Source organism: Pongo abelii, chromosome 8 (assembly GCF_028885655.2).
Source record: "Pongo abelii isolate AG06213 chromosome 8, NHGRI_mPonAbe1-v2.0_pri, whole genome shotgun sequence".
In the NCBI taxonomy this organism is placed as follows: domain Eukaryota; kingdom Metazoa; phylum Chordata; class Mammalia; order Primates; family Hominidae; genus Pongo; species Pongo abelii.
This window is the reverse complement of record NC_071993.2, coordinates 15,156,224-15,170,542: the sequence shown is the minus strand read 5'-3', so window position 1 is coordinate 15,170,542 and position 14,319 is coordinate 15,156,224. Positions and strand designations below refer to the sequence as shown.

Sequence of the window (14,319 nt, the reverse complement as noted above, 5' to 3'; positions counted from 1 at the left end):
AGAGGGAGACTTCAATTATATTGGTACTGTTTTATTCTATAAGGGGAGCAGTGGACAAGGTTAAGTTTATGGCATACATTTTTATAGATCAACTATTTGAAAACTTGTTTAAAGTAGTGGCCTTTAATTGTCTGTATTGAACCGTCAGCTATTGATTAAAAACCTCACATAAAAGTATTTCTGATAATTTCTAGAAAGGCCTTTAGGAATTACAGGGCTCTCTTCTTCCAATGAATGGATTATTTTCTTTGAGACTTGATATCAGAGTATTGGCTACCAGCATGTAGAAAGGACGAGACTTGGAAAGCTTGAGGAATACACAGGTATAGTGTTGGGAATCCTGATAGGTAAAAATAAAGTAGGATGGGGCTGGAGATAGAAAACAGTCCTACAGAAACATGAAAATATGAAAGAACCAGAATTGCAGAACCCCCACCCACACAAACGAGGTGGTTTTTAAAACTGCACTTCACTAGTAAGCAACCAACCTTAGCTCCAGTAGAATGACCTATTCTTGCTCGTCAGGAAAATCTAACACACTTTGTCATAAACAAAGATAAATTTATCATACAGAATATAGAAAGTATAAATCAAAGTTTTTCAGCCAATGAAAACACTTTCCCCATCTCTACTAAAAAATATAAAAATTAGCCAGGCATGGTGGCATGTGCCTGTAATCCCACCTACTTGGGAGGCTGAGACATGAGAATCACTTGAACCCTGGAGGCAGAGGTTGCAGTGAGCCAAGATCACACCACTGCACTCTAGCCTGGGTGACAGAGTGAGACTCTGTCTCAATAATAAACAAAACAAAACAAAAAACACCTCACAAAGCAGAAAAAACAGCACAACACTCCAACTTGGATGAAATTAAACCAGAAATAGTGGAAATGAAAGAACACTATAACTCAGAAATGTAAAATTCTTCATAGAAATAGACCAAAAAAAAAATTGCACAAAGAGCTGACAGAATAGTGGACAGAAATGGATTAAAAAGACAAAAATTATTTCAAAAATGACTAAAAGTTGCCCATGACACAGTGGATGCAAAGTGCTGTATTGAATTAGATATGGAGTACAAGCAAAAGAGCTAGGAAACAAAAGTGGGACAGAGAAAACATTACAAAACAAAGTAGTAGTCATGGAAAGCAGAAAAGGTTCCAGCATAGGAACACATGGAGAGCCTCAAGAAAACTGAACAAAATAAAACACTGGAAAATTATCAATATTTAATTCATGCAAACTTCCTGTTAGCAGCAGCGAATCGTAATGGCTCTGCGACAACCTCAATTCTTGTAGAAGGAAGTAGAGTAGAAGGAAGAATTTGACCAAGGGGCATAAGGCAGACTGAGAGATTGAGGCAAGTTTTAGAGCAGGAGTGAAAGTTTATTAAAAATCTTAAAAAGGCCAGGTGCGGTGGCTCATGCCTGTAATCCCAGAACTTTGGGAGGCCAAGACGGGTGGATCACTTGAGGTCAGGAGTTTGAAACCAGCCTGGCCAACATGGTGAAATCCTGTCTCTACTAAAAATACAAAAATTAACTGGGCGTGGTGGCAGGCTCCTGTAAAATCCCAGTTACCCAGGAGGCTGAGGCAGGAGAATTGCTTGAACCCGGGAGACAGAGGTTGCAGTGAGCTGAGATTGCGCCACTGCACTTCATCCTGGGTGACAGAGCGAGACTCCATCTCAAAAAAAAAAAAAAAAAAAAAAATGCTTAAGAGGATTGAGCACGGTGGCTCACACCTATAATCCCAGCACTTCGGGAGGTTGAGGCCGGTGAATCCTTGAGCGAGTATGATACCAGCCTAGACAACATGGCAAAAGCCCCCATCTCTACAAAAACAACAATAACAAAAATAGGAAAAAAGAAATTAGCCAAGCGTGGTAGCTTATGCTTGTGTTCCCAGCTACTTGGAAGGCTGGGGTGGGAGGATCACTTGAGCCTGGGAGGTTGAGGCTGCAGTGAGCTGTGATTGCACCACCACACTCCAGCCTGGGCAACAGAGCAAGACCCTGTGTCAAGAAAAAAAAAAAAAAAAGCTTAGAACAGAAACAAAAAAGGAAGTGAAGTGTGAAGTACACTTGGAAGACGGCCAAGTGGATGACTTGAGAGATCAAGTGCCCTGTTTGACCTTTGACTTGGGGTTTTATACATTGGCATGCTTCGGGGGGTTGCATCCCTTCTACCCTGATTCTTCCCTTGGGGTGGGCTCTCTGCATGCACAGTGACCTGCCAGAACTTGGGAGGGGCTGCATGCCCAGTGTGTTTACTGGAGTTGTATGCATGCTCACTTAAAGCGTTTTTCCCTTACTAGTTTTTCTGGAAGAAGGACCAGTTAAACACCACCATTTTGCCTCTTAGTGCACATGTGTGAATCCACTTGACCAGTTTCTGAAATCCTATCAGGAAGCTGCTGATTGCCAACTTTCAGCGTGTTGTAGCTATTGGGGGACTGCCTTTCCCTGGAACCGGTGGTGACTAATTATTATTTTAGATAGACGGTTTAACAACTGCCTGACCATCATCTGATAGTCACTTGACATTCCTGGCTGGGGGTGGAGGGGCCTCTCCTGCCTTGTTTATGTCTAACTACCTACTGTAACATTCCCTGAAATAAAATAAGAAAGAAAACTACATATTAAAAGAGCCTATCATATGCTTGAGAAACTTGACCTATAGTAGTTGCATTAAAATGTTAGAATTTGAGGATTTGTGGCCGGACACAGTGGCTCACACCTGTAATCCCAGCACTTTGGGAGGCTGAGGCAGGCAGATCACTTGAGGTCAGGAGTGCGAGACCAGCCTGGCCAACATGGTGAACCTCTGTCTCTACTAAAATACAAAATTAGCCAGGCATGGTGGTGCATGCCTGTATTCCCAACTACTCAGGAGGCTGAGGCAGGAGGATCACTTGAACCTGGGAGGCAGAGGCTGCAGTGAGCCGAGATCACACCACTGCACTCCGGCCTGGGGCCTGGGTGATAGAATGAGACTCTGTCACCAAAAAAAAAAAAAAAAAAAAAAAAGCCCTCCAAAGAAATTACCACGTCATTTATAAAAGAAGCAAATCAGGATGATATCAGACTCTTTGATAACAAAATCTGAAGCAAGACAACAAACAGTAAAACAGGTTGTTAAAGAAACTGAAAGAAGCATACACATCAGTAATTTATCTCCTGGCCAGATACTGCAGTTTACACCTGTAATCCCAGCACTTTGGGAGGCCAAGGTGGGGGCATTGCTTCAGGCTAGGAGTTTGAGACCAGCCTGGGCAACAAAGCAAGACTCTGTCTCTACAAAAAAAAAATTTTGTTAAAAAGAAGGAAAGTATTGCCAGTATCAAAGCAGTCTTAGAGATGGAGGAACTTAGCATATATTGGAATCATGAGTGCCTGAAGAATCTACTAAAACAGCAATCAACTATAGCCCATGGGTCAAAGCCAGCAGCCACATTGTTTTTATTTATTTATTTTTTTTAGGCGGAGTCTCACTGTCTCGCCCAGGCTGGAGTGCAGTGGCGTGATCTCGGCTCGCAGCAACCTCCGCCTCCCAGGTTCAAGTGGTTCTTCTGCCTCAGACTCCCGAGTAGCTGGGATTATAGGCGTACACTACTACGCTCAGTTAATTTTCTGTATTTTTAGTAGAGACAGGGTTCACCATGTTGGTCAAGCTAGTTTTGAACTCCTGACCTCAAATAATCTGTCTGCCTCAGCCTCCCAAAGTGCCAGGGTTACAGGCGTGAGCCACCATGCCCAGCCTGCAGCCACATATTCTGGTAAATAAAGTTTTACTGGGACACAGCCATGCTCATTTTGTATGCATTGTCTGTGTTTGCTTTTGTGAGACAATGGCAAAGCTGAAGAGTTGCAACAAGGACTGTATGTCCCACAAATGTGCAAATATTTACTATTGGGCCATTTACAGAAAAAGCTCACCATCCTTGTACTAGAAGACAAAATTCATCCAAAGAATACGTGATTAGGGAAAGTGTGGCAAAAGGACTGGTGGTGAGTTTTGAAGACTTTATTGTGGTTCTAAGACTAAAAAAAAAAATTAGGGATGATGTTACATGCTCTGATAGAGTAAAAATAATACAACCTTTTTTTAGAGGCGAAGGAAGAAAAAAATACAGTAAGTTCATTGATTTCATACAGATAACAGGTGTGTCTCTAAGGATACTGTCAGAAGAGGGAAAATCTGAAAGAAAAATCTTCAAAAATTGCCCAAGATGTCCACAGGTTGGACAGATGTGTAATAAAAACAAGCCTCTGAATTAAAGCTGAATTGTCACCTGCAAGGCTTGGAGGCATTAAATCAGATGGCTAATCTCTATCAGATGAAGCACAGAGACGGGATTAAATCAGTCATGGCTCTCCAGACCTTAAGATGCCTACATACTTGTTAACTTTTTATGCTATATACTTTAACCAATCAGAATTGTTAAGAATTCTGATTGTTAACAATGTGAATTTAGTAGAGACTATGAAACCTCGTCTCTACTAAAAATACAAAAATTAGCTGGGCGTGGTGGTGTGTGCCTGTAATCCCAGATACTTGGGAGGCGAGGCAGGAGAATCGCTTGAACCCGGGAGGCAGATGTTGCAGTAAGCCGAGATCATGCCACTGCACTCCAGCCTGGGAGACAGAGCAAGACTCCATCTCAAAAAAAAAAAAAAAAAAAAAAAGTAATAAACAGTCTTGAAATCAGCCAGATTTACAATTGCACATAACATTAAATAAAAAAAGTGCATATTGTAAATCTGACAGCATCCACAAAAACAAGAAAACAAAAAACTATGGCTAATAAGGCAATAGAGACATAAAGAACAGTTAATACTTTTATTTTTGACTTTAAAAAATTATTATTATACAGGCCAGCTGCAGTGGCTCACACCTGTAATCCTAGCACTTTGGGGCCGGGCGTGGTGACTCATGCCTGTAATCGCAGCACTTTGGGAGGCCGAGGCTGGCGGATCACGAGGTCAGGAGATCGAGACCATCCTGGCTAACACAGTGAAACCCTGTCTCTACTAAATATACAAAAAAATTAGCCGGGCACGGTGGCAGGGACCTGTAGTCCCAGCTATTCAGGAGGCTGAGGCAGGAGAATGGCGTGAACCCGGGAGGCGGAGCTTGCAGTGAGCCGACATCGCACTACTGCACTCCAGCCTGGGTGACAGAGCCAGACTCTGTCTCAAAAAAAAAAAAAAAAAAAAAAAAAAAAAAAATCCTAGCACTTTGGGAGGCCAAGGTGGGTGGATCACCTGAGGTCAGGAGTTTGAGACCAGCCTGGCCAACACAGTGAAACACTGTCTCTACTAAAAATGCAAAAATTAGCTGGGCATGGTGGCACATGCCTGTAAGTGCAGCTACTTGGGAGGCTGAGGCACAAGCGTCACTTGAACCCGGGAGGTGGAGGTTGCAGTGAGCCGAGATTGCGCCACTGCACTCGAGCCTGGGTGACAGAGCAGGACTCTGACTCAAAAACAATAAATAAATAAATAATTATTATTACAGAGACGGGGGTCTCACTGTGTTGCCCAGACTGGTCCTGAACTCCTGGCCTCAAGCAATCCTCCTGCCTCAACCTCCCAAAGTGCCGGTATTACAGGCACGAGCCACTGCACCTGGATTTATAGCAGTCTTTTAGACTCTGTATTAATTCAAAAGAAAAGCAGAAAAAGGGAAAATAGAACACATCACGGGACAAATTGGAAACAATTGCAAGACGGTAGATTCAGTTCAACCACATCAATAGTTATACCAAAGACAAATGCAGTATTAGAACGCCATCTCCTAAAAGGTCCTTCTAGCTCTAACGATAAAAACAAAGTAAAGACCACTTACTTTAGAAATATAAAAGTCACCCTATTGAAGCGTCATCTTGAAAGTTTATTATTAATTACCTACCAGGAAGGAGTCTTGACCAAACTTCAAATTCTAATACATTTATGTCATCTGCCCTTATAAATTGCTTAAATGATGTTAAAAATTAACATACCTTCCAGCGAATCATGAGTATCTTGGCCCCATCTGGCAAAATGAATGGAGCCACCTCCTAACCAGGGAAAGCAAATCAGCTTAAAAGTTGCCTCAGGGTTTTTGTATAAGCAGTTGAAAATGTCTTCATTCCTAGGGAGGAAATTCAAATATATTTAACATTATGTATATCAATTAAGTTCCCTATACTGAATTCCCTGTGTTTTAATGGAAATCTTTATTAATTATAAGAAACATATGTTCAAATATAAAGTGATTGCAAATTTTTCCAATAAGAAAGGGCAAAAAAGATTTTTATGCTCTGTGTTGACAATTTGAATACATAGATTTTTAGGACTGGGCATGGTAGCTCATGCCTGTAATCCTAGCAATTTGGGAGGCCAAGGAAGAGGATCACTTGCAACCAGGAGTTTGAAGCTAGTCTGGACAACATAGCGAGACCTCATGTCAACAAAAAATTTAAGTTACGTTGGCATAGTGGTACACACCTATGATCCTAGCTACTTGGGAGGCAGAGGCAGAAGGATCTCTGGAGCCTAAGAGTTTGAGGGTGCAGAGAGCTATGACTGCACCACTGGATTCCGGCCTCACTCAGTGACAGAGTGACATCTTGCTTCTAATTTTTTTTTTTTTTTTGAGCCATAGTCTCAAAAAAAAAACATAGTCTCACTTTGTTGCCCAGGCTGGAGTGTAGTGGCATAATGTCGGCTCACAGCAACCTCCACCCTCCAGGTTCAAGCGATTCTCCTGCCTCAGCCTCCCGAGTAGTTGGGATTACAGGCAAGTGCCACCATGCCAAGCTAATTTTTTATGTTTTAGTAGAGACGGGGTTTCTCCATGTTGGTCAGGCTGGTCTCAACCTCCCGACCTCAGGTGATCCGCCCGCCTCGGCCTCCTGAAGTGCTGGGATTACAAAAATAAGCCACCACACCCAGCCCTTGTCTCTAATGTTTAAATTAAATAAACTTTCAGGGATGTAGGTGAAATAGTCAAATACCTATATATAACATTCAGTAAGTGCATTTTATATGCACACTTAAAGTGACATAAATGTTAATTCAGAAATTGCCTTTTTCACAATTTGGAGAATAATTTTATCCAAACCATTCATGGGCAGCTTCAATCTTGGTATCTTCATGATTTCCAGAGCCACTTTTCAAGTTATATGTAAGTTTTATAGAGCATACAATTTTGACTTCCTTCTGAATGTTTGATAAACAGTGCTTTTTAAATTTACTTATAGGCTGCGCTCAGTGGCTCACGCCTGTAAGCCCAGCATTTTGGGAAGCCAAGGGAGGCAGATCACTAGATGTGAGGAGTTCGAGACCAGCCTGGCCAACATGGCGAAACCCTGTCTCTACTAATAATACAAAAATTAGCTGGGTGTGCTGGTGGGCACCTGTAATCACAGCTACTTGGGAGGCTGAGGCAGGAGGATTACTTGAACCCAGGAGGCGGGGGTTGCAGTGAGCTGAGATCGCACCACTGCTGTCCAGCCTGGGTGACAGAGTGAGACTCTGTCTCAAAACAAACAAACAAATCTACTTACAATGTCACTGGATTTTTGTCCCAAGATCCAAGTACCCAATCAGGTGATATTAGGAAAAGTTCTTTTTGAAAAAAGTCATCCTATCTGTACACATTTGTGCTCACCACAATTTAAACAATTTCTATAAAGTTTGCAAATTGATCCTTAAATTCCTTACAAAGATATATAATATTCCCAAATATGAGGTTCTAAACCCTAGTATAATGATGCAATCTGTTATACCCCTGTCGTTTTTTCAGGTAATCTCTACAAACATCCAAAACTAACACCAACTGATATCTTTTCAGGTTAACTTGTGTTCTGTAAAGGTACTTTGTTCTTCATAACAAAATAATTCAGAACACTCATAAAATGAGAGATTTTATATGAACCTAGGCACAAACGAAAACTTTTTTGAGGGGGTTGATAATTTATGGAGAAAAACTCCTGGCTTTTTACTTGGGCACTTATGTTAACAATTACTAGTTTAAAGATAAAGGCAAAAAAGACTAATTTTTATTTTTTTTGAGATGGATTCTTGCTGTCAACCAGGCTGGAGTGCAGTGGCGTGATCTTGTCTCACTGCAACCTGCACCTCCCAGCTTTCAGCAATTCTCCTGCCTCACCCTCCCGAGTGGCTGGGATTACCACCATCCTGAGGGTGCACCACCACACCGGGTGAATTTTTGGTATTTTTAGTAGAGACAGGGTTTTGCCATGTTGGCCAGGCTGGTCTTGAACTCCTGGCCTCAGGTAATTCACCTGCCTCAGGCTCCCAAAGTGCTGGGATTACAAGTGTGAGTGCCTGGCCGAGAAGCCTCTTTCAAACTAAAAAGGGAGCCGTACAAAGGCAGGGTATCGGAGCCCTGGGGATGGAGGAAGAGCCTGGTGGCACAAGGGGTGGCCTGCCTGGTTCTCTTAGGTTGGTCTCCTCTCTCCATGCTGTGAAGTGAGGGTGCTTGCAAGATTGCTGGCAATGTTGAGTGCTCAACAGAAGTCAGTTCCTCTTGAGAGGTAGAATCTCTGCTCAGCCTTATGCACACAGAAAAGTGAGTAGATTTATTTTTAAAGGCGCTGACTCTTATTGACTGCTCCAACCCCTGTTAAAAATAAAGAAGGTTAGAGGAAAAGGAAGGAGAAGACAGAGAAGAGAAAAAAATGACAGTGGTGATGACAAAGGAGAAGAAGAAATGGGTTAGAACCAAAACAACTGATGTTATTCAGATAAGGAGTCACCACCCCATCCCACCCCATTCATATCCAATTAGCAGTAAGTGCTTCCATTAACAGGACTGCTCACGTATATACAAAAAGACAAAGATGCAACATTTCCAGACTCTAGCCATGAAACAAGCCTGCTCCTAAAAGAACAGAAAACATTACATACATACTAGAAAATTAGGGTAAGGGTGAGGGATGTTTGTTTTGGCAAAAGAGATGTCTTAGCTTTCTAAGTGTTTGTAAAGTTGTGCTCTTTTAAATCTCAAGAAAGAGGCTGGGCGTGGCAGCTCATCCCAGTACTTGAGGTCAGGAGTTCAAGACCAGCCTGGCCAACACGGTGAAACCCCCATCTCTACTAAAAATATAAAAATTAGCCGGATATGTGTCCCATGGCTGTAATCCCAGCTAGTTGGGAGGCTGAGGCAGGAGAATCGCTTGAACTCGGGAGATGAAGGTTGCAGTGAGCTGAGATCGTGCCACTGCACTCCAGCCTGGGCGACAGAGTGAGACTCCATCTCAAAAAGTAAAATAAAATAAATCTCAAGAGAGAGGGATTCTAAAAAAAGGCTTCACTGCTGTGCCAAACTTCCCATTTTGCAATCTTCAAGTATTCAGAAAAGAGAAGAAAAATAACTACTGAAAGAACTGTCATTTATTTATTTACTTATTTATTTTTATTTTTTTGAGATGGAGTCTCACTCTGTTGCCCAGGCTGGAGTGCAGTGGCTCAAGTTCAAATGATTCTCCTGCCTCAGCCTCCCAAGTAGCTGGGATTATAGGTGCCCGCCACTGTGCCCAGATAACTTTTGTATTTTTAGTAAACACAGGGTTTCGCCATGTTGCCCAGGCTGGTCTCGAACTCCTAACCTCATGTGATCCACCCACGTTGGCCTCCCAAAGTGCTGGGATTATAGGCGTGAGCCACCACGCCTGGCCAGACCTGACATGTATTTATTTATTTATTTGAGACTGAATCTCCCTCTATCGCCCAGGCTGGAGTGTGGTGGCACGACCTTGGCTCACTGCAACCTCTACTTCCCAGGTTCAGGCGATTCCTGTGCCTTAGCCTCCCGAGTAGCTGAAATTACAGGTGCCTGCCATCACGCTTGGCTAATTTTTGTATTTTTAGTAGAGACGGGGGTTTCACCATGTTGACCAGGCTGGTCTTGAACTCCTGACCTCAAGTGCAGATCTGTCATTTATAAAGGTCTTTATCTTCCGACTCCTAGGAGCTCCTTGGATCCCAAGTATTCATTTTAAGGACACGGCTAACTTGGCAAGGTCAGTTGTGACTTTCAACACAGTTCCAGAGAGCCTAGGTGAATCCCTCAGCTTAAAGTTTTTATCATGCAGTGGAGGGCATTTTTAGGAACAGAAAGATGTGCCTAAATAGAGGAAGAAAGTTTACAGAGGGTGGGGAGCCCATCTGTTTGTTTCTTAGAGCCTTTTCTTAGTAATTCTGGGCCAGAGCCACCATCAACTCTCAGAAAAAAATCACCTGAATGACTCATGAGGATTTTGCTGACTTTACCTGGAAACAGTTCCTTCTTAGGTAATGATATGAAAGGCAGAAAAAGACAGCAAGTTCTTCCAAGAAAAATAGGCAGTCAGAGCTGGGATACAAATTTTTTTGGTGTTGACAATTAAAAGTTGTTATGGAGCACTACAAAGTTTTCATAAAATTAGGCTGAATTCCTCCAACTCTTTCTAATTGAAGTACATAAAAACCTTGTTTTGTATTATTTTTTGACTTGGCACGGTCTGTGATCAATCATATCTGGGAAGATTAAACATTTAACCACTGTCCAAATTTACTCAAGAAATATTTTCCAAGTTGAGTAAAATGTCCTGGGTTTTGTTTTCGTCACTGGAGGGATCCTCTGGTAAGAATAACAGTGACTCTCTCCTCAAGGTTAAACCTCTAGATGATTTCATTTGATTGAAATACCAGACGGGAGAAGAGGGAGAGTGGGACAGAGACAATACTCCAGAGATAATGGCTTAGGTTTTTGTGGAACTGATGCATAATACTAGTCCAAAGATAAAACATGCCCAGCAAATGTCCAGCAGAATAGATTACAAAAAAAGCAATCTTTATAGAGATGCATTCCAACGAAACTGCAAAACCAAGAAACACAGAAGAAAACTATTAAAAGGAGCCAGGAGGTCAGGAGAGGTGGACATGGACTCACAGCGATGCAAAAACATGGAAGAGAATAGAATGATATCTTCAAGTACTAAGAGGCAAGGACTGCCAAATTAGAATTCTATACCCAGTAAAAACAGCTTTTAGGAAACAGGGCAACATAAAGACATTTTCAGACAGTAAAAACTAAGTTTGTCACCAGGAGACAATTTTTAAAGAAATGTTAAAGGATATACTTTGAGCAGAAAGTAAATGATCCCAGATGGAAGATAGGAGATGCAAGGAGGAATGAAAAAGACAGTGATAAATATGTGAGAAAATGTAAATGAACATTGATTACATAAAATGGTAATTGTAATGTCTGGTGGACCTTAAAATATATGCAAAATTAGGGATGGATGCAGTGGCTCACGCCTGTAATCCCAGCACTTTGGGAGGCCAAGACGGGTGGATCATGAGGTCAGGAGTTTGAGAGCAGCTTGGCCAACGTGGTGAAACCCCATTTCTACTAAAAATACAAAAATTAGCTGGGCACGGTGGCGGATGCCTGTAATCCCAGCTGCTTGGGAGGCTGAGGCAGGAGAATTGTTTCAACCCAGGAGGCGGAGGTTGCAGTGAGCCGAGATTGCACCATTGTACTCCAGCCTGGGCGACAGGGCAAAACTCTATCTCAAAATTAAAAAAAAAAAGAAAGAAAAAAATATATATGTATAAAATTAAAATACAAGGCAAAAATAATGTCAAAGTCAGGCACAGGCAAACAAAGTTCCTTACATTATCTGTGAGGTTTTACTAAATTTAGACTGTATAAATATGCATGCCTTAATTTCTCAGGCTAGCCCTTAGAAGAATAGAAACAGACTGTAAATCATCCAAACTGGAAGAGACAAATGTTTATTTAATCAAAAAGAGAACTGAGAAAAGGAAAGGGAAAGAAACATAGAACAGGTAAAACAGATAAAAAGTAGAATACAAGATGACAGATTAAACCCCAGATACCAGTGATTATATTACATATAAACAGACTAAATTCTCTAGTTACAAAGCAATATTCACAGATTAGATTAAAAGATAATCCAACAATAGGCTGTGCATATGAGACATATCTCAGAAGGTATTACTCTGTGATTTTTAGATAATTTAAAATATAAAATACTCACTTGCCAGGCTTTGACATGAACTCTGAGCAGACAATCTGAAAGATGACTTTCTTTGGATAGCCAAAGAAAGAGAGGACACAGGAAATGAGGTAATCTCAGAACATTATGAAAGAACAACGAAAACAACAAAGCAGGAAGAACAACATGGGCTGTGGCCCAGAGGAGACACAATGTACCATCTATGAGGAAAATAAAAGAAGTTAACTAAACTGGAAGGCAAGGTCGGTGCGGTGGCTCACGCTAGTAATCCCAGCACTTTGGGAGGCTAAGGTGGGCGGATCACCTGAGGTCTAGAGTTTGAGATGGGCCTGGCCAACATGGTGAAACCCCACCTCTACTAAAAAATACAAAAAATTAGCTGGGCATGGTGGTAGTCACCTGCTACTGAGGAGGCTGAGGCAGGAGAATCACTTGAACCCAGGAGGCGGAGGTTGCAGTGAGCTGAGATCACGCCACTGCACTCCAGGGCAACAAGAGCGAAACTCTGTCTAAAAAAAAAAAAAAGAAGAAGAGAATCCACTGGAAGGTGGAAAAAGGTGAATTGAATTTCAGAATGACTGACTAGACAGTAAAATCAAGTTAAGAGGCTGTTTTAGAGATCTAGATGATAAAGAGTGATACCTGGCCTTATAATATTAGCAAACACATAACACTAAGGACCAAGCACCCTTCTAAGCTTTCAATACCTATTAAGACTTTTCATGTTTACAATCATGTAGGCATTATTCACAAGAATAATTAAGGTATTATGTCCCCCATTTTGAAGATTTAAACAAGCTAAGGCACAGAGAGGTTAAGTAACTGACTAAAAGACACGTGGATGGCCGGACGCGGTGGCTCACACCTGTAATCCCAGCACTTTGGGAGGCCGAGGAGGGCGGATCACAAGGTCAGGAGACCAAGACCATCCTGGCTAACATGGTGAAACCCCGTCTCTACTACAAATAGAAAAAATCAGCCGGGCATGGTGGCGGGCGCCTGTAGTCCCAGCTACTCAGGAGGCTGAGGCAGGAGAATGGTGTGAACCCTGGAAGCGGAGCTTGCAGTGAGCGCAGATCGCGCCACTGCACTCCAGCCTGGGCGACAGAGCAAGACTCCGTCTCAAAAAAAAAAAAAAAAAAAAAGACACGTGGGTAGGGAACAGACCAGAGGGCAAATCCAAGTAGTCTGGTTCCAGAAACTATGCTTTTCACCCCTAATGCATTCTGCCTTTCTGCTAAAGTAGAGGAGCTAAGGATGAAAAAGAAGGCTTGGGTTCTTCAGCCACTTTGACCATGAAACCAGTAGGAATTGATAATTTCTTAGATATGGAGACTGTGGGAGAGGGAGGAAGCAAGTATGATGTCCAACTATTTTATAGCACAACAGAGTGACTGTAGTCAGTAATAACTTAATTGTACATTCTAAAATGACTAGAAGAATATAATTGGATTGTCTGTAACACAAAGGATAAATGTTTGAAAGGATGGATACTCCATTCCCCATGACATTATTTTACATTGTATGCCTGTATTAAAACATCTCATGGGCTGGGCATGGTGGCTCACACCTATAATCCCAGCACTTCAGGAAGCCAAGGCAGGTGGATTGCCTGAGGTCAAGAGTTCCAGACCAGCCTGGCTAACATAGTGAAACCCTATCTCTACTAAAAATACAAAAAATTAGCTGGGCGTGGTGGTGGGTGCCTGTAATCCCAGCTACTTGGGAGGCTGAGGCAGGAGAATCGCTTGGACCTGGGAGGCAGAGGTTGCAGTGAGCCAAGATCGTGCCATTGCACTCCATCCTGGGCCACAAGAGCGAAAACTCTGTCTCAAAACAAAAATAAAAATAAAAAATGGTGTGGAATGCCTCTAAGAGATCAAAGAAGACAAGAACTGAAAGTATCCTATCATGCTGGTGATAATGGGATAGTTCTAATCCAGGAAAGAGAAGCTTCGGGTACTTCTCTTTGCTTGTGGGAAAAGCACCAGTAGCCTGGGAGCCCCTCTGGGGTTTGCTGCTGAAATTGGGCTGCACCCACTCTAGCCAATAGGGGATTTGGGCTGAGCACCAACATTGTTCACTATCTTGAACAGAGAAGCCTTAGGAGCCTCATGGGAGTAGAGTGAGCTGGCCAGGTAAACTGATCAGATGAGTAATCTGATAGTTGAGGTAGGGAGAGAGTGCTTAAGAGGGAGGCAGGATTGAGGAAAATTAAAAAGAGAGAAAGGGATGCTTTGAGACCATCCCTTTGAGATGGAGCAAAGTCCTGGAGTAGAAAGA

The 14,319-nt window shown here is 42.3% G+C and overlaps 1 protein-coding gene across 1 annotated transcript in view; it reads right to left on the bottom strand.

Moving 5' to 3' along the window:
* OLAH (oleoyl-ACP hydrolase) overlaps nucleotides 1-12,109 on the bottom strand; it is a 30,054-nt gene extending 17,945 nt beyond the window's left edge. The window contains exons 1-3 of the mRNA XM_024253237.2: nucleotides 12,058-12,109; nucleotides 8,440-8,630; nucleotides 6,004-6,134 (exon numbers count right to left, since the gene is read on the bottom strand). Coding sequence (XP_024109005.2) covers nucleotides 6,004-6,134; nucleotides 8,440-8,471 — 163 coding nt within the window. The 5' untranslated portion in view covers nucleotides 8,472-8,630; nucleotides 12,058-12,109. The remainder of the gene's footprint in view (nucleotides 1-6,003; nucleotides 6,135-8,439; nucleotides 8,631-12,057) is intronic.
* Between the last annotated feature and the right edge of the window lie 2,210 nt (nucleotides 12,110-14,319).